General features: G+C 42.8%; 1 protein-coding gene across 1 annotated transcript in view; it reads right to left on the bottom strand.

Moving 5' to 3' along the window:
* Window positions 1-683: 683 nt before the first annotated feature.
* The window catches only part of Bms1 (BMS1 ribosome biogenesis factor), a 36226-nt gene continuing 17030 nt past the window's right edge, over window positions 684-19879 (bottom strand). Inside the window, exons 13-23 of the mRNA XM_085840097.1 lie at window positions 15393-15474; window positions 14096-14169; window positions 13443-13622; window positions 10048-10236; window positions 9789-9969; window positions 9564-9622; window positions 8450-8572; window positions 7004-7151; window positions 6547-6722; window positions 1560-1721; window positions 684-1177 (exon numbers count right to left, since the gene is read on the bottom strand). Of these exons, the coding sequence (XP_085696223.1) occupies window positions 953-1177; window positions 1560-1721; window positions 6547-6722; window positions 7004-7151; window positions 8450-8572; window positions 9564-9622; window positions 9789-9969; window positions 10048-10236; window positions 13443-13622; window positions 14096-14169; window positions 15393-15474 (1599 nt within the window). The 3' untranslated portion in view covers window positions 684-952. The remainder of the gene's footprint in view (window positions 1178-1559; window positions 1722-6546; window positions 6723-7003; window positions 7152-8449; window positions 8573-9563; window positions 9623-9788; window positions 9970-10047; window positions 10237-13442; window positions 13623-14095; window positions 14170-15392; window positions 15475-19879) is intronic.

Below are 19879 nucleotides of genomic sequence, written 5' to 3'. Positions count from 1 at the left end.
ATCCCTGTATTCTCCGTGTATAACGTTGCTCTGGCTCAACAACTTCTGGCTTTAATATCAGATTGTATTTTCACTTGTTCAACAGAATTTGCATTAAAAAAATCTGCTTTGATGGAGTAATAATTTGGTAGGCTTCTTACCAACGTCACATGTTGGGACAAGATACCATGACCGACACTAAGTCTCCCTGGGTGTAAGCCTAACATCCCTCCAGCATCAGGGTACTCTCCTGAACCAAGAACCACTCCCAAGGAGGCAGGCTCACCTTAACCATGCTAATGAATAGACTGAATAATTAACTCCTTGTACTAGGGGCCGAGTCAGGCTTAGAGAGTCCATGATGACACAGAGTAGATTTTCCAGCTCCAAAATGGAAGACTGCATAGAAAGATTAGGTCAAAGCAAGACCAAAGCTCTGCAAGACCAACAACCTTGTAGCTCCACCTCTGTCATACTGGGGCTCTTGGTGCTATCATCTGGGTTCCAACAGGATTGGGTAGCCCCACTTACCTAACTCTGTAACTTTTGCCACCTGTGGCCTCTCTATTCAGTCAATACCAATACAACCCAAAAGCTTCATTTAGTATTTATCCTCCTGGGAACCTCATAAAGATGGTAGAGTAAGCAGTCATTTATAAGCAAACTGTCATGTATTCATCCCCAAATAAATCACCAGGCCAAAATTAATGGGAAAATAGTTTAATATTTTTATAGCACAAAATAAACCAAGACGGGAAGAACCAATGAGTGAATTCACAAAGCCCCAAGTTTCCCAGCCTTGAACTGTGACTTGCTGGATGCTGTGAATGAGCACGGATGCCACCAGCAGGCTTTCTACAGTTCCTCCAGGCACGGCGGGACCACACATCCCAGAGTCTCAACAAGCTCTCGTCATGACTTGTCACAAGCACTGAAGCCATCACGGCTGCAGCTCTGGAAGACACCCCTCCATTCAGGTATCCTCAGCTCCTCTCAGACTAGACTTCTGACTTCGTTTCTCCTTCTGACCCTGCATCCGGAAGAGCTTCTTCCTCAGGTCCTTCTGCCGCCTCAGCTTGTCCTCTTCCTCCTTCTGCTTCATCTTCACATGCTCCTTGTTGTGCAGGCGTCTCTGCTCTTTGGCCTTTTTCATTTTCTGACTGTGTATTGTGCTCAGAGCATCTAGCAGAGCCAGGACCTGACAAGACAAAAATGGTGAGCACAAGCCAGTCTGAGCCTGCCTGTCACCTAGTCAGGACTTCACTACACTGGCTTGATGGTATCAAATAGATTCAATCTCAAGTGGAAATTAATTTAGTGAAAATTCATCACAATTTGCATGTAGGTATGTATGCATGCATTTACCTTATGAAAAAACCACCTATATTTATCCTATATGGAACCATATGCAACTAGCTAAGCGGTCCACCAGACAGGGGTCGTTACTCCCTATGCAAATATAGGTGAACTATGACTAAGGATGCCACACAGCCTCTGGTTGTTCCCCCAACTTCCACTATCTCTATAACTAAATGCAAAGACAAGTCAGTCACTGTGGACACAGTCACTGTGGACAGTACCTTTCTCTCATGAGGTTCACGTATGACGGCCGGTCTCTGCCTGTCCCTCGGCACTTTGCCTGCCTTTGCTTGAGTCTTGGGTTTGTTCTTAAATGGCAGAGCCTTCTGCAAGGCTTTGGGAATATGCAGTGAATTAAAATGTTTCTTTTGTCTCAGGATTGGCTGAAAAGGAAAAAAAACAGACATGACATATTTAAAGAATAACCTATATGTACTTAAAACTATAAAAAAAAAAAAAAAAAAAAAAAAACACTTCTCACGGATTGACTTTTCTATAAACTCAGTCACATTAGCATCTACTGACAGCCAGAAATGGGGATTCAATCACCATCCGATGTGGACAGCCTCAGTGGGCATCTACACAGATAAGCAAAACAAAGAGCTCACACATTACAGTTACAGGGCTTCTGAAAACCCACTGAGCCTACTTGAAACAGGAAAGCTATGGGTCTCCAATGAAACACAAGAACAGATTCAGAGTTCATCTCAGTGGAGAGCTTGGGTTATCTCTGGGGATCTGGGGTGGTTCACTTCTAGGGGAACAAGGACAGATTACCTTTTCATTCCATCAATGGCTCTTCCTCAGCAGCCAAAGGCTGACTGGTTCTGATGGAGGCAGGCAGAGTAAGAGCTAATCAGCACACAGAGCACAATCTACACACTGAATTAATTCTACATTCAAGTTAAATAGTATCACCTAGGTATTTACCCACTGCAGAAATGACTGATAAACAGCAAGTCAGCAGGAGACAAGCCAGAGGTCAGAGCCAGTATGTAGAGAACAACTCTCTTGTGCTTCTATTTTCTCTCTCTAAAGACATCACCCACAGCGACTTTCAAAATCTTGGTTAAAAAGAACTCAGAGGGGGAAAAATAGTTCTGCAAAAAGGAGCTAGAGCCTTACTGAAGAAGGCAGGTCCCTGGAGAGAGGTCTCAAAGGCTGCTAGCCTGCGCCCACTTTCCAGCCCTAGTTTTCCCAACTATGTCTGCAATGTGGCCAGCCATCTTTTGGTCTTGCTACCATGATGGACTCTTAAACTGTGAGCAAACCCCAAGCCTTCCTCCATAAGCTGGTTCTTATCAAGCAGCTGGTGCCAGCAATGAGTTAAGTCAGTAATGGACCCTGCTGCTAACTTCAGAGCACACTGCTCAGTACACTACACTGAAACCAAGTACGTGTGGAACCTGGAGCGCACTCGCACCCTATACCTACATCTGTCTGACTCTACAACATTCCAGGTGCCCAGAAAAGGAAAGAAACGTGGATATTTTTTTAAGGGGGGGGGGGGAGATTAAAAGGCAATTATCAAAATGGCAGAAATAAGTTTTTACCTAATGCACACAGAATAGCTAAGTGAGTTTTTAAAGATCAGATCCTATTACATGCTGCCTAGCAGAGATACAGTTTGGAGTTAAGTACACTAAATAATCCTAAGTAAGAGGTGAGGGAGAGAAGATCTCTAGCGCCACAATAACACAGCATTATATTATAACTAATGAAACCCATAATCTCCACATGCTCTGGATCTACTGTAGTCCACAGCCTACTCAACGAACAAGACATCTGAACAGTAGGAAACAATAAAACTCTCCCACTTACATCATCCTCCCTCATTACTGGCAGCCTCACACTGCATACCATATTTCTTACAGAAGTCTACTCAAAGACCTGATTACTGAAGCCATTAATACATTCTGGGCCAACACCTGAGCCATTCCAATTGCACTAATTGCTGCGTCCCTAACAGCTGTCCTCAGCTCCCATATTCTCTTTCATTTGCTTATTCCAGAGAAAGCAGATAATCTAAACTGCTACAAAAGGGGCTGGGGAGATAGTTCATTCGATAACAGCTTTTGCTGCTCTTCCCAACACCACACCATCTATAACTCCAACTCCAGGAGAGCAATGCCCTCTTCTGGCCTCTGCAGGCACAGAGATGGTAAGGAAAACATCATCCTTATAAAAATAATAAAATAATTTTTAAGAAAAAAATGTTACTGGTGGCGCACGCCTTTAATCCCAGCACTCGGGAGGCAGAGGCAGGCGGATTTCTGAGTTCGAGGCCAGCCTGGTCTACAAAGTGAGTTCCAGGACAGCCAGGGCTACACAGAGAAACCCTGTCTCGAAAAACCAAAAAAAAAAAAAAAAAAAAAGAAAAAAATGTTACAAGGCGACCAAGATATGCATGATAAAAGTGTGACACAAGCTGGGTGTGGTGGCGCATGCCTTTAATCCCAGCACTCGGGAGGCAGAGGCAGGCGGATTTCTGAGTTCGAGGCCAGCCTGGTCTATGAAGTGAGTGCCAGGACAGCCAGGACTACACAGAGAAACCCTGTCTCGAAAAACCGAAAAAAAAAAAAAAAAGTGTGACACAAGTGTAAGTATACACGCACACCCCACATACATGTACTTAAATATCTGCATGTTCCACAGACAAGAAAGACCAGCAAGCGCTCCTGAACCTCTGGAGCAGCGACAGGGATGCAGGTGATCTTCAACACTGGCACAGGCATCACTCAGGACACAAGGCCAGTAACTGACAAATGGAACCTTATGGAATTTAAAGAAAAGTGAAAAGACAGACTACCAGGAAAGAAAATCTTTGCCAGCTATACACCTGGCAGGTGACTAATAAGGAACTCAAAAAAAGGAGCAAACAACCCCTCCCACATGAAAAGAAACTGAATACAGACTTCCTAAAAGAAGAAATACAATGGCTAATATATTATTTTTTAAAATGTTCAATATCCTTAACCATTGGGGAAATGCAAATTAAAACTCCCAGATTCCATGTCATCCCTCAACATGCTATCATCAAGATGACAAATGACCACAAATGACGGAGCATGTGTACAAAGAAGACGACTAAACTGTTCACCCATTACGGAAACCAGTGTGGAATTTTCTCAGAAAGGTCTTCCATAAGACAGGGCATCAAATGAGGGGGGAGGGGCATCCCACAGTCACAACTCTGACCCATAATTGTTCCTGTCTGAAAGAATTACAGGGATGGAAATGGAGAGGAGCCTGAGGAAAAGAAAGTCCAGTGACAGGCCCAAAGTGGGATCCAACTCAAGGGGAGGTCCCAAGGCCTGACACTATTACTGATGCTATGGCACGCTCACAAAAAGGGATCTATCATGACCGAACTCCGGAAGAACCAACAAGCAGCTGAAAGAGTCAAATGCTGATATTTGTACCCAACCAATGGACAGAAGCAGCTGACCCATTGTTAAATTAGGGAAAAGCTGAAAGAAGCTGAGGAGAAGGGTGATCCTGTAGGAGGACCAGCAGTCTTAATTAATCTGGACCCCCGAGATCTCTCAAACACTGGCCCACCAAACAGACAGCATACAGCAGCTGATATGAGGCCTCCAGCACACATACAGTGGAGGACTTCTGGGTCTGTGTTCAGTCAGAGTTGATGCACCTAACCCTCAAGAGACTGGAGACCCCAGGGAGTTTAGAGGTCAGGTGGGGTGGCGGGTGGGGGCGTCTATGTGGAGACAGGGGGGTGTAGAGGAGATATGGGATATGGAACAATCAGAGGGTGAAGGGGGGGTGAATAAAATATGGAGTATAAATTGATTAATTTTTTTAAAAAGGCCTTCCATATATATGACCCAGCTATACCATTCATGGACACCATATATATGATCCAGCTTTACCACTCATGGACATATACTCAGCTCCCCACCAAACTACAGAGGTGTTCATGTTTATTGCAGATCTCTTCACAACAGCAAGAAAAGAAATCCAAGGACAACATGCATGAGGAAAGCCATAGGACAACATCTATGATGTACAATGATGTCACCTCTCAAAAATATCAGATGAAATGGAATGCTCTATGGCTACATGTAGGATTTATCCCTAGACTGCAGGGAAAACAGAAGAGATGGCTTCTTCGTTCACTGTTCCTGGGATTAAGAAAAGGAATCACACATGGAGAAAGGGTTCTTCGGCTCACCATCACTGTGGGGATGGATGACAAGGTGGGAGCAACTTAAAGAGCCACTACCTAGTCAAAAGCAGAGAGCAAAGGAATAAATACAGTGTTCAGCTGGCTTTTCACAGTTCAGGAATGTGCCATGGGATGGTGACCTCAACCAACAGTGGGCAGGTCTTCCAACCTCAATCAGCAAAACCAAGACAAGCCCTCAGGCCAACCTGACCTGAAAAGCACCTCCATTTTTTGGCTATCAACCAAGAGAACCCAAACCAAGAGAACTCACAGTAAAGTAACAAGCTTCTGCACTGCACACCAAGCAATCGGCAACGGCAGCGTTAAACATGGAAAAGATTTGCGAGCTGCCTACCTGTAAAGGAACCAAACCTAAAAAGAATTCTCAAATCACACATACACCAAGTCCTGGGGCGGGGAGCCAGGTCAACCTGACACCACTGTGTCAGTGTGTGAAGCCCGGGCCAGGCCCCATGAGCCTCTCCACACAGCCTGTCAGGACAATGGGCAAAGCCCTGAGTCAGCGCTTCTGCAAAGAAAACCAAGTAGGCGACAGGGGTCAAAGGACAAGGGACGGCAGAAATGCAGGCTGAGGGAGACTACCCAGAGAAGAGACCGGATATACACAAGAAGCATGGTTTATATCAGTCTTTTGAGTTGAGGCTTTCTGTAAAGTACACTACTGAGCACGAGGTGGTGACAAGGCAGAATGCTCACCGGCTTCACTCTCAGTATGTAACCACCACATGTCATTAGAAATCCTCACACACAAGTTTTCATTTCACTTCTAATTCTGAAAAAAACACTGCCACCATTTTCTTTCCTTCCCCCAACCAGCAAAAAATATACAGTTGTTCAAATTAAATTTAGCACTAGACTTTATACTTGAAAACTCAGTCATAAAAAGGGAGTCATTCCACGGTGGTGGGCTGGCTCAGAGCAAAGCACCATAAAAACCGAAATATCACACGTAAAGCACCTGTAGGACGCTGTCTAGAAACACAGACATGCGTGACCTTTACCTTATACAAGGAATCCTTGTTTGCCTTTAACTTGATTCCATGGGCAAGCCTTAGCTGATGTGTTGTCCGCATCCCTGACCAGGTATCCTTCTCACCCACTGGTTTCAACAAAGATGTTACTGGATTGTAGAAGGCAGGAATGGAGACAGGGTACCAAGTTCGCATGAAAACAATATCTAGAAGAAAAGGTTCACAAGATTTGTATCTCAAGCAATACACACATTCTAAATCACCCCGACACCTCTACCTGGTTAAACAGTATCAAAACTTAACAGCCTGTGATACTGACTATGATTAAATATCACAAAGATCTGGGTGTGAGGCCAGCCAGCACAAACAATGTGAGCCAGCTAAGTACAGGACATCCCAACTGGACAGAGATGGAGCTGCCTGGCCTTCTGGAAACCCACTCTAATCAGCAGCAGCTAGACCTGAACAAACCACAAAAGATCCTTACCACTCATTAGCAACTTGTCCTCAAAGCTAGCGCGGAAGGCTCCTTCGGGAGCCCGGAGTGCTTTCTTGATCTGCCCCCTTATTCCACTGACAGTTCGAATGACAGCACCTTCAAATTTGGCTACTTCCAATGCAGAATTAAACATTCCCTACAAGCAACGAAATAAAAACTCACAGACATGCTTTACCACTTACAGCTTTACTTAAAAAACTAAAACCAACTCACTAACAGTGAAATTACATCAAAATAATATACTGCTCAACTTTATTTTCACTTAACTAACATTTAAAACCTTTCTCTGCGCTCATCAGTAGGCTAATTACTGGTAGCTCATTATAAGAGGAAGAGGGATTTACAGGTGTGAAGTGGCCTAGACAACCTTGATATCTTCTTTTGTGCAGAGCTGAAAATCAAACTCTAGGCTTTATAAGCACTCTATCACTAAGTACCTCCCCTCCTTATACAAGTTCTCTATCACTAAGTACCTCCCCACCTTATACAAGTACTCTATCACTGAGTACCTCCCCACCTTATACAAGTACTCTATCACTGAGTACCTCCCCACCTTATACAAGTACTCTATCACTGAGTACCTCCCCACCTTATACAAGTACTCTATCACTGAGTACCTCCCCTCCTTATACAAGTACTCTATCACTGAGTACCTCCCCTCCTTATACAAGTACTCTATCACTGAGTACCTCCCCTCCTTATACAAGTACTCTATCACTGAGTACCTCCTCTCCTTATACAAGTACTCTATCACTGAGCACCATCTCTAGTCCTTATGGTCTAGAAATGTATCTTTAATGGAGACCCCTTCCCAAAATAAACTTTTAAACTATCTTCTCTAAACACTGTGAAACTGACTGTGAAGTCTACTGAAATCTTGTGGTTTGCTGCAAACTGGTTTATCTACTTTCTACTGAACATTTAGGACAAATTTAGGATTTTTTTTTCCTTACTAACACAGCTTTAAAGTAGTAAGAAAACCCAGTGGATTGATCTGTGTTGGCTCTAGGACAGGCTCATGGAGAAGTCACAGCTGCAGTTACTAAGAATCTCTGCCTTTAAGTACTGGACAAATCATTTAAAGAAAACAAAAGTATCAAATGTCAAGATTTCAAATACTCTTCTAAAAATTTTAAATCTATATTTTAAAAGTACAGGAAAATCCACTACCTAACCCCATTTGATGATTCATAGTCCAAACAAAGGCATGCTTGGAATCCTAACAGGGCCCTCATGCCTGTGGACAGTGTGTAATGGCCACACAGATGAACTTGTAGTTAGACTTTAGTCTCTAGCCTGAAAATAGCCATTATAGACAAAACCCAAAAAGAGGATCCACACAGGAAGTGCTGCTGGCTGCAAACACTTCAGGTAAGAGTCTGCCACTCTTTAACAATGTATACATTTATAACATGAATGCATGGATATACACACCTTAATAAATGAAGTATTCTTGAATATTTTAAAAGGAAAACCAGTTAGTTTTAATTTCTTCACAATTTTTATGGATTTATCCAGGTCAAGGACAACTCCAGTGGCAGCAATCCGAAATTCAGGCTAAAAGGAACCCAAGATTGAAAAATATGACTAACAGGGGAAGAAAAATTATAATTCTCTGTGACAATTATAATAATGGCCCAAATCCTTTTACTTACAGTTAGCTATAGAAGCCAGAATTTCATTTATTTTCGTATTAGGTACTTACTAGTACTCGAGAAAGAGTTTAATAGCCTGGGCTCACCACATGTGGCAGAGAATGTCCTAGAACTCTTGTCTCCCTGTCTCCACCACCCTGGCTGTGAACCAGGATTTTAATTATGCTAAGCCACTGCTGCTAATTTGACTTTCTCCTGAGAGTGAATTCATGGTAATAGTTTCAGAACATCACCAATTCAGAACCAAAGGGAAAGGCAAATTCAGGTGCAACATTTAAAACTGAGACTTTGGACCCCCAGGTGGACTGTCTGTTAGCACCCTTTTTTTTCCTATGTTAGGCACAGCCAATAACCGAAGCTTGTTCTGCTCAGGCAAGGACAACTCTGAAGATATTTTGTCCACAGTGCTACGAAGGGACAGCAGCATGTCTATAGGGTTATGAGGGCCCACAAAATGTAGTGTAATATTGAGTATCCAGTGAACGCTGCTTAAATATTTTTTAAATAAGTCCAAACAAGGCACAAAAATATACAATGCCACTGTGCCATTACAATCCTCTCTCTCTCCTGACTCCCACACTCTACTTAGGAAAGCCAGGCAGAGCAATGCACACCAGGAATGCTAACATTCAGATGGCTGAGGCAGGAAGATTGTGAGTCTCAGCTAGCCTGGGCTACATTATCAAGACCTTATCAGAAAGAGAAAGAAAGAAAAAGAGAAGGAGTTGGGGAGGGTGGGCAGACGGTAGGCAAAGGATGCAGGAAGATACAAAGCAAGGAGAAACTTACTAAATATTACACATAAAAATAGCTGGTTTTCAACTTAGCTTTGTGAATAGTTTATTCTCTAGTTCATCTGTATAATGAATAAAGAACGCATCTCTGTTATTTACCATTACACCACTGACAGACTGTATTGCCAAAAATCCAGTTCCTTGTGGGGTGATAGGACCTTAAAAAAACAGAAAAGGAAAAATTGTAAACCATGTATTTTACTCCAGCCTCTTTTCTCAAAGAAACAAATCTTTTAAGTTGGGTTTCAAGACAGACAAAGAACAAAACTATAGGGATAGCCTGAATAGTATAAACCGATCTTATAATATTTATAATCAATTTACCCCAGAAAGTCGCCCCACAATGCATGTGCTGGGGGGTGTACTTTAGAAGCCTCTGTCTTCCATTGTGGTCTTCAATGTAATATAATGGGATGGTCTGAAATCTCCTCCATCCTACAGAAAAAATAATGGGGTCTCGAGACTTGAGGATTTTCTTATACCAACGATGTTTCTTGATGCGCATCTGGAGACATAAACATTCAATAAAACAGAGTGTACATCCAAATGACCCATCTCCAAGCTTGCAGCAAAGGGCACCTACCTGCACATACCCCACAGTGCCCTCGCTATTGCCCAAACCACCCAGAATAATTGGGTAGTGTGGGTCAAAGTTCTGCACAAATTCACAAGGGATGTTTTCGATCTCAATTCGAACATACATTCCAGGTCGAAACCCCTCATACTGAACTCTGGTTTCATCTTCTTGATCTTCAAACTCAGCCTGGTTAAGCTACAGAGGAGACATGGAAACAACACCAGAAGCACAATAAACGCACAACATCAGGAGTCTCAATCAACATCAAGATTACCTTTTTAAAAATACAAAGAAACCATGGACACAATAATTTAGGTTTTATTGTGATAAGTTCTATCCACTTTGCTTCTATGCTTTAAGCCATGTACCAACTGTGTTTTCTGCAGCTCCAAGTCACAGCCACTAACTCCAAAAAGATCCCTGAATGCTGCTCAGCAAATGGTGCCTTGGGTAATCCCCTAACTCTCCCGACTGTCAATCATTCAATCATTTTATACACCTCTACTCATCAACAGTCTTAGAATAATAGTCAATATATCCTCCGTTATCCATGCTTTTAGCTGATGGCAGTTTCTGCTTACAGTCTGCTGTGTTCTGGTGTTTACACACACACACACACACACACACACACACAGAGTCTTTTATTATAGTTCTATGTGGTGGGTTAAGAACAAGTAACTATTTGTTTTTTTTTTTTTTAAATGGACACAAGCTCTATGTAGCCCAGGCTACCCTTGCGCTTCCAATCTTCTTGTCTCAGCCTTCTGAGTGCATGAATCACAGTTGTACAGCGCCATGCTTGGCCGTAGATGAAATGACATTTAACCTTACAGCCCGCAGTCACACTTGTGCCTTGAAGGCGGCTGGGGCAACACAGAAGCATCTACAGGTTATCTGACCACACCGCTACTGAATGCCAAACTTCCAGCTCCCAAAAGATCTCACTTTCCTTGCTTTTATTATCTTTTCAAAACCTTCCTTTTGAATCCTCTTTCTATTGCTCCCTCCATTTCTCTACCTCACTTTGAACAAGACTCCATGTTCCTCTGAGTCAGTCTCCAGACCAGTAGCTGCAATTCGCTGAAGCTGCTTTCACATACCGTTGCATGAAAGCATTTGTAGTCACTGCAGACGTTTGCCAGCCTTAACCAATGGCCACTTCTTTCCCTAGTATAGCTATGATAGCAGTGATCTGAAGAAATATATCACTGGCTTGTAGCACACCTACTCTCTGTTGGCCACTCTCAGCCCTGTCCCCGCCTCCATTCACTGACACAGTCCTGTTCTCCCTCTGTGCTAAGTTACCTTATGGCTTGAAGGACCTGAGTCTCATGCATCGAGGCCCTGATGGAACTAAACACTGTTTGAGCATCATCACTAACCTAATCAGCTCAAATAAGGCTTGGCTAACTAGAGGCTTCCTAGCCTGCTGTGAGAACTGACCCTTTCAGGGACTTGCAGGTGTAGCCTTCATTCACTCTTTACATACAGTCCACCTGAAAACCTACTGATGCATCCTTCTAGACCTCACCTGAACTGCCATCTCCACCCCAACCTTAACCCCTGCATCTTTTCGAAAAGTGATCATGCATGTCTCCTCCTGCCCAAAACCTTCCATAGGCCCCAAATAACACAGAGGAAAACAAAGTCCTGTACAATGGTCCACAAGATTGTAAACTGTAAATGGCTTAAAATACAGGCCACAGAGATTATCTCTGTATTTTTTAGTCACTCCTGTCTACAGTCAACAGAGACCAGTGATCTCTTATTTATGACTGCTCCGAGATCCTTCTTCCCACTGAAGCCACGCTAATCTCTATCCTTCCAATCTTAGTATGTGCTGAAGCCAGCAGAGGAGGCACTTCTCTGACTCCTCTAACAGAGCCAAGGCTGCCAACCACATCTTCAAGTTTAAACAAATTCTCAGTGCTTCCACCAAAAAAGTGCAACTCACTCTCCATGAAGTCGGGTACAGCTTTGTATCTGCCTCTGGGTGAACTCACAACCTCAAGCAGCCTTAGGCAAGAGTATCCCCACTACCTCCCTTCTGCACGCATCCGTCTCCAACCTGCATCTGACTTTCCATGCACTGCCCTTCTGAACACCAACCAAGATGTGTCAAAAACTCTCCTGGAAAGAACTTGGTGCACATAAGCCACACAGGTCACCTCAGCTACTCACTGAAAGCAGTAAGAAGCGATCAGAATCTGAACCTGTACTTGTACTGTTTCAGATCAATGTGTCAGAACAAGAGAGCGGTCCAGCACCACCACCACCAGCAGCCTTTCCTCTGAAGGGCCTTCCACTTAGGTAAGCCAGAACCTTAACTAGGCCACAGGAAAGAACTTCAGAGCAATCAGAAAGAGGTTAAGTCACTGAGTTTATTACCTATTTAGATGAAGAGAGATGGACAGTCTACAGCCACAAGTTGGAGGTGTGGATGTCTTGAGAGTGAGCCATATTTGGCTGTCTTTATAATGGCAGATAACTCTCTGTATCTTTGTAAGTTACATTTTTTTCCGAAGGATGTAATTTCTAAGGTATCAAGCTTAAGACCTGAAGTTTATTTAAGTGACAATCTCTATGGGCTGGCTCACTTACTCATCTTGAAGCCCCTTCTCCTGCGGCTTGGGAAGTGACTCAGCAAGTGCTCGCTGTGCAGGCACGAGGAGAGCCTCCTCTAGTCTGGAGCCCAGAACACACATAAAAAGTCAGCACGGCCATGCATGCCTACGACCCAGCTCTGGGAGGTGACACGGGATTGCTGGGGCTCGGGGGATACCAGCAGAGCTTCAGAAGGGTTCAGCAAGAGACTCTCTCTAAGGACTAAGGCAGAGATGATAGTGTGTGTGTAACACATGTTCTCTTTCAGCTGTGCACACAGATACACTCATTCAGGTACACACACACAAACACTTTTTCCTTTGTAAAGCGAAATTTTAAAATGGTTTTTATGTAATGTACTGTTTAGATTTAGAAATGAGTTCAGAAAGGAGTGCCAACACATTTAAGCTCAAAGCCACGAACGTTTGGCCTGAAATAATCACAGTTGGAGGGTTTTGACATTCTTAAGATACTGTCTTTGTGGGCAGTTTCATTTTATCAGCTGTTTTGTTTCTTGATTCTCATTACAAAATGATCCCAGGATGGTAGCAGCCCTTCCACTGCCCCTTAGCTTCTCTGTCTCTCTAGCCTGTGTCAAGGGCACCGCTCCTCAGAAACAGAGACCACTCTCAGCCCCTACTGGTTCCTGAGCAGGTGCTGCCGCTGATTCTTTCTGGTGAGGCAGAAGAAGCAACTATGTTGCACAATTTCAACCTGGGCGCTCAGAGGCAAACATGGTCAGCAGGTCAGCAGGAGGCACTGCCTTGGCAGGCAGGCAGGCAGGACTGCTTGCTTACCTGCGCTTGTCTCTGCATTTCACCCTTAAGATCATCAAAGTACGTGCTTTCTCCTTCGTCATACTCTGCATCAAACAGCTCCTTCAGCTTTCTCTTCTTATTCAGATGCTTTTCCCGAGCACTTTCCTCCTCACTTGGGTCAGTTTCTTCCTTCACTTCTTCTTCCTCTATGTCTTCACCCTAGAATTTCCAGATACAAGCACCGAGCAGCTTAGGAAGACCTTTCTTTAGATAAACAAAGCACATTTGTCAACAATGTTTGCACTATAAGACTCTGTTATGATCATCACAGACAGACTTGGGGCTGCTCCAGGAGACAGCCGACAGCACTGCTGCCATGCGTGAGACAGCAAGTATCTTCCAGCTAGATGCTCTAAGACCCTGTTCAAAGTACTGTCAGAAGAATAAGGAACTTAATGATGCTGTTAAATTTCATTATTGGATGATGGCAAAAGAAACACAACAAAAAGCATGAACTTTTAAGTAAGTGACGACAGCATGGAGGGAGAGCAAGGAACCATAGGCTGTACAAATGAACCACTCATCTGCTGCCACTCTTTAGGACAGGGAAGTCAGGACCTTCATTTCCCAAAGCACATCTCTTCAGTACATCTGACTGAACCAAGCTAGCAGAGGCTACATCACAGCCATACCTGAGTATCCGGGCTTGGTTTTCCTTTGTGCACGTCCCCCGTTTCTAGGTCTTCAAAGTCACCATAGAGGTCCTCTGTAAAAGAACATTTAAAAGTCTATTCTGTGACACTGGCCCTGCCCAGCCCTGGCCGACCCAGTGCTCTGCATTCTAAACTTCATCTCTGTTGTTCCCATCACTGTACATGCCAAGAATCTTAAACTTACATTGCTTTAAAAAAAAAAAAGTATTTCATTATTTGCTCAAGAAAAGTAAATGGACCCAGGACCTGAAACCTCACTTAGCTAAGGGCTCACTTGGCTCACTTAGCTTTCACGTCTAAGCAGTAGACACTGTGTGAGAATCAAGTGCATCCTTGAAGGTTCAACTCCAAACCATCATTTCAAAGAATAAGTGAGAAGATGCAGCCCATATGAGTATGAGAGAGAAGCCAACACATTGCGTACTGTGCCTTGGGGAGAGCTAAGACTATGTAAGTATAGAGCCTGGAACAAAATTAGGGCTCAAAACAATGTTGAGCTCATAGCAAGAGTTCATTAATTCATCTATTTGTTTATTTTTAGAGCTTTATGTTCAGTTCAGACTGTCCTCTTTAAAACAACAAGTTAAAAATGCTTTTAGAAGCCAGGTGTGGTGGCGCACGCCTTTAATCCCAGCACTCGGAAGACAGAGGCAGGCAGATTTCTGAGTTCGAGGCCAGCCTGGTCTACAAAGTGAGCTCCAGGACAGCCAGGGCTATAAAGAGAAACCCTGTCTTGAAAAACAAACAAACAAACAAAAATGCTTTTGGGAGGGCAACATATACTGTTACAAACAGGAAGCTCTTATTTATATAATAAAAACTATAAAATATAAACATAAAACTAGAACCATGTTGGAAATTTACACACTAAAAAAAAATAAAACATAGCTGTAGACACAGCTCAGAAAGCAGTGGTGCCTGCTGCCATGCCTGAAGACCTGAGCTCAATCCCAGGACACACCAAACTCCTAGAGGCTGTCTGTCCTCTACACACATGCTAGCCATGTAGGAACTTTACTGTGTATCCCTAGAATCCATGTGGCCTGCAATCCAGTTAGGGAGGCAGATCCCTAGGTATTGCTGGGTAGCCAGCCTACCATACTTAGTAAATTCAGGGAAATAAAGAGATCAGGTCTAAAAATAAATAAAAAACAAAACAAATGGGAAGGCAATGTCTGAGGACCATCTGAGAAATGACAATTAACTCTGTCCCTTGCCTCCAGAGGCATGTGCACACTCAAACATACAAAGAAATATGCAGCCCTTACTTCCTTACCTTCCTCTGCTAAGATCTTGGCTGCATCTTTATCATCTTCCCATTTCCCAGTCACAAAGCAATCTCTGATACTGTTCATCACCTTACACAGAAAAAACAGCATTTAGTTCATTTACACTAAACTACTAGTTTTGAGAAATGATAGCAGACAACAATTTGCCTCTAACTATTCCTCAGGCCATTTCAAGCTGACCCTGGTGGCACATACCTATAATCCAAGCATCTGAGCTGTTGGGGCAGGAGAATATTCAAGCTCAGCCTAGACTACATGGTGAGCTAGGCCAGCTCAGGCTACACAGAGACTGTCTCAAAAAATTAATCAGAAAGTAAATATACACTTTTGTGGATACATTCATTCCATATAAGTGTGTGAGATAATTTCTAGAGAACAGAAGAAAAATATCTGCAAATCACATATAGAAGGACCCTGGACCAAGAATATGTAAACTGGTAAGGGACATTTTCTCACAGTATATAAACTACTCTTACAACTAAATGTCCAAATTTTTAAAATAGGCAAACAGTATGAACAGGTACACAGACAAAAAGGGCAAAGATCACCAGAAATGACGCCTGCCTGCATTACTATTTGGGAAATGCAAACGATAACGATACGGCACATTTCACACGCTCTAACATGGCTAAAAATAAAAGAGAGATAAGACTAATTTTTGGTGAAGATATAAATACACTAACCCCACAGATACTGCTGGTGGGGTGAAGAGCTGCACAATGCTTGCACAGTTTTTGTTTTAAAGAATGGAGAATATATGAGGGAAAAACTTGTCTTCTCTAATCTTATCAACAGTCACTAACATACTGTTCTGACCCTGAGATAACTGAGGTGAGCAGTTACACAATTCTTCTCATTCTATTCCTTCAACCAGGGGCTAATTCTCTAAGAGGACTGTTTTTATAGAGACATAAATAAAGAACATGAGAGGTAGCACAGGGTAGATATGATCAAATACATGGTATACATATAGGAAATTCTCAAAGAATAGGCATTAGGTTCCTAGCCACCTTTCCTGGAAAAATCACTTCTTCCCCTTCCCCACCCTTCTGCCCACTGGCAGCCATAGGCAAAAGAACAAGCCTGGTTCCAGACCTGAACCCTCTTCATTTGGGAACCATCCCTGCCTGCTAAGTCTATTCTTCCCCTTGCCATGTGCGCAGGCCAGTTCTATGTCACCTTGACACATGTATTGGGGAAGACGGAGCTTCAATTGAGAGAATGCCACTACTGGATTAGCCTACAGGCAAGCCAGCAATGCATTTTCTGGATTCATAGTTGATATGAGAAGGCCCAACTTGCTGTGGCAGTGCCACCTCTGGGCTGGTGGTCTGGGTGCTATAAGAAAGAAGGCTGAGCTGGGCGTGGTGACGCACGCCTTTAATCCCAGCACTCGGGAGGCAGAGGCAGGCGGATTTCTGAGTTCGAGGCCAGCCTGGTCTACAAAGTGAGTTCCAGGACAGCCAGGGCTACACAGAGAAACCCTGTCTCGAAAAACCAAAAAAAAAAAAAAAAAAAGAAAGAAAGAAAGAAAGAAGGCTGAGCAAACCATGATGAACAAGCCAGTAAGCTGCACTCCTCCACAGTCTCTGTATCAGTTACTGTCTCCGTGTTCCTACCCTGACCTCTCTGGTTGATAGACTGTGAACTATAAGTTGTGTTATCATAGCAGGAGAAACCCCAAGACAATAAGTAAACTTATACACACATAGTTTTAAATGAGCAGGAGAAAAGATTTCAAAATGCTAACAGGTTGTTCGTATATAGCAATTTTAGTAACATGTGCACTTTTTAAACTTTCTTGCTTTTGATATGTACCTTTTACTCTAAGATTTCCATGACTATTATTTTCACTAAAACAAAAATGTGGAGGACAACGCGCACACAGCATACCCCTCCAACACACACACACTGAGTTTCTATTTACAACAAAATCTATAGAATGTTTCTTTCTCTCCTTTAAAGTCCCAAGCTGCTTTTGATCACGGTGTTTTATTCCAACAATAGAAACCCTAACTAAGACACCACTACCCTTGCTCCGCTCCAGTCACTATCTGCAAACATGAAGGCTAGTTCTAGACCAAAGCCCACAAACCCTCTTTGTTCTTGAGACACCACTGCTGGGGAAGTGACTTCCTCCCTTTATCATCCCCCACATTCTCTCCACAAACTTTACCATCTCCACACCCACAGGCCTAGCTCCAGCCCATGGCCTTGGAACCCACTTTCTTCAAGAGCCATCTTTGACTGGTGAGACATCTCTCGTCTCTGATATTTCCAACTGCCCACTGCTGTCTCTGCACCTACAGGCCTAGCTCTAGACCATGGGTTGGGAGCTATTTTTCCCTGGTCCAATTCTGACCTAACTCAGGTCATACATCTGCACTGACCCAGTCTAAGGAAGGTCAATCCGATTCTCACTTTCAGTCACATAACCAAGGAACCAAATCTATATGCCCAGGCAAAATCACCCAAATAAAAAACAACATGAACAGCAGCATGTCTCCTCTGACCCAGTAGTCCTGTAGAGGTGCTCTCTAATGAGAACCACCTAGATGGACCCCAGGACACAGAATTTAAAGCACAATCACAAACTTTATCAAAGAATTCAAGAAATTTAAAGAAGGCATGAATAAAAACTTCATTAAACTCCACAAGGGTAACAATAAACACCTGAGTGATATCCAAGAGAATACAAATACATGGGTGAAATGATAAAGATAAATCACAATTTGAAAGCAGAATTCAATAAAGAAAAACACTGAAGTGAACAGAAGCTGAAATGAAGATGGAATTAAAAAAACCTCAATATCCTGATTAGAAAGCTGAAGGGAAAGCCCATCAGGTCAAATGAATCCAAAGATGGAATGTCAGCACTCGGAGATAAAACAGAAGAGCTGTGAAAGAAGCCAAGAATATGAAATAATATTAAAGCACAGGAAAGGAACACTCAGGAAATGTGGGACACTATCAAAGGACCACATCTTCTAATTACAGGCATAAACGAGGGGAAAGAATCCCATATCAATGACACAGACAAGATCTCCCAAAAGAACACAGAAGGAAATCTCCCACAAATTAAGGAAAGACACACCCAAGCAGATACAAAAAGCACACAGAACACCAAACAAGGCCAGAAAAGAAACACCCCACAGCATATCACAGTCAAAATACTACAGCTATATATAGAAAAAACGAAAAAACAATACAAGTCTCCTATAAAGGACAACTCAGAGTAATACCTGGTTTCCCAAAAGATGCTCTGATCCTGGAGCAATGCACCCCTCAAGACCACAACTGCCAACCAAGAAGGCTGCAAACTGTCTGCCAGAGCTGAGAAGAAAGACTGCCCCATGATCCAGACAGCCTAAAAAATTTCATTTCCAAAAAACAGAAAAAAGAAAGAAAGAGAGAGAGAGAGAGAGAATACTTTAAACTGCAGAAGGAAATAAACAGCCAAGATGGAAGCAATACTTTAAACTGAAGAAGGAAATAAACAGCCAAGAGACTCTAGGAAAAAAACAAAGATAAAATTTAATGAAATACAAAGAAGGGCTGAGATCACAGAGTAGCAGAAAAAAAGCAATAAACTGACACAAGCTACATACACCTTTTCAATAATAGCTCTATTCACAGCCCGCAGGCTTGGGGACTGGGTTAAGAAACAAAATCCATTCCTCTATTATCTACAAGAAACTCATCTTAGTTTTAAGGATAGTTACCTCCCTGAAGTGAAAGGAAGGAAAGAAATATCCAAAGAAAATGGGATCAAGAAGCAAGCAGGCATTGCCATATTATCTGAGAAAACAGACTTTAAAGTAAAACCAACCAGAAGAGACAAAAAAGGGCACTTCATTCTACTCAAGGGATGGACACTAGGAAAAGATCACACACAGCAAACTCTGCTATGAGACAACCCACAGCCCATACTACCCTAAACAGAGAAAAACTGAAGCAATTCCATTCAAGTCAGAAATGAGACAGAGCCACCCACTATCCCCACTCTTTTTCAGTACTAGCTGGAGCAGAAAGGGAAGAGCTGGAAATTAAAGATATACGAACAGAAAAGGAAGTCAAGCAATTCTTATTTGTAAGTGATATATTATACGTGAGATCCAAAATTTCCACCAGAAAACTTCTAAAACAACAACTTCAGAGTAAAAATCAATGGAACAGGCTGGTGAGATGGCTCTGCAGTTAAGAGCACCCGACTGCTCTTCCAAAGGTCCAGAGTTCAAATCCCAGCAACCACGTGGTGGCTCACAATCATCTGTAACGAGATCTGACACCCTCTTCTGGAGTGTCTGAAGACATACAGTGTACTTACATATAATAAATAATAAATAAATCTTAAAAAAAATCAATGGAACAAAAAAAATCAGTAGTCTTCCTATACACCAAAACCACAGCCACTGACAAAGACATGGTTACTCTCCATTAACCACAGCATCGGAGTCAATAAAATATCTTGGAA

This window comes from Mus caroli, unplaced genomic scaffold, assembly GCF_978045245.1.
Source record: "Mus caroli unplaced genomic scaffold, Mus_caroli_1 scaffold_7, whole genome shotgun sequence".
Classification (NCBI taxonomy): domain Eukaryota; kingdom Metazoa; phylum Chordata; class Mammalia; order Rodentia; family Muridae; genus Mus; species Mus caroli.
This window is presented reverse-complemented; position numbering and strand designations above follow the sequence as displayed.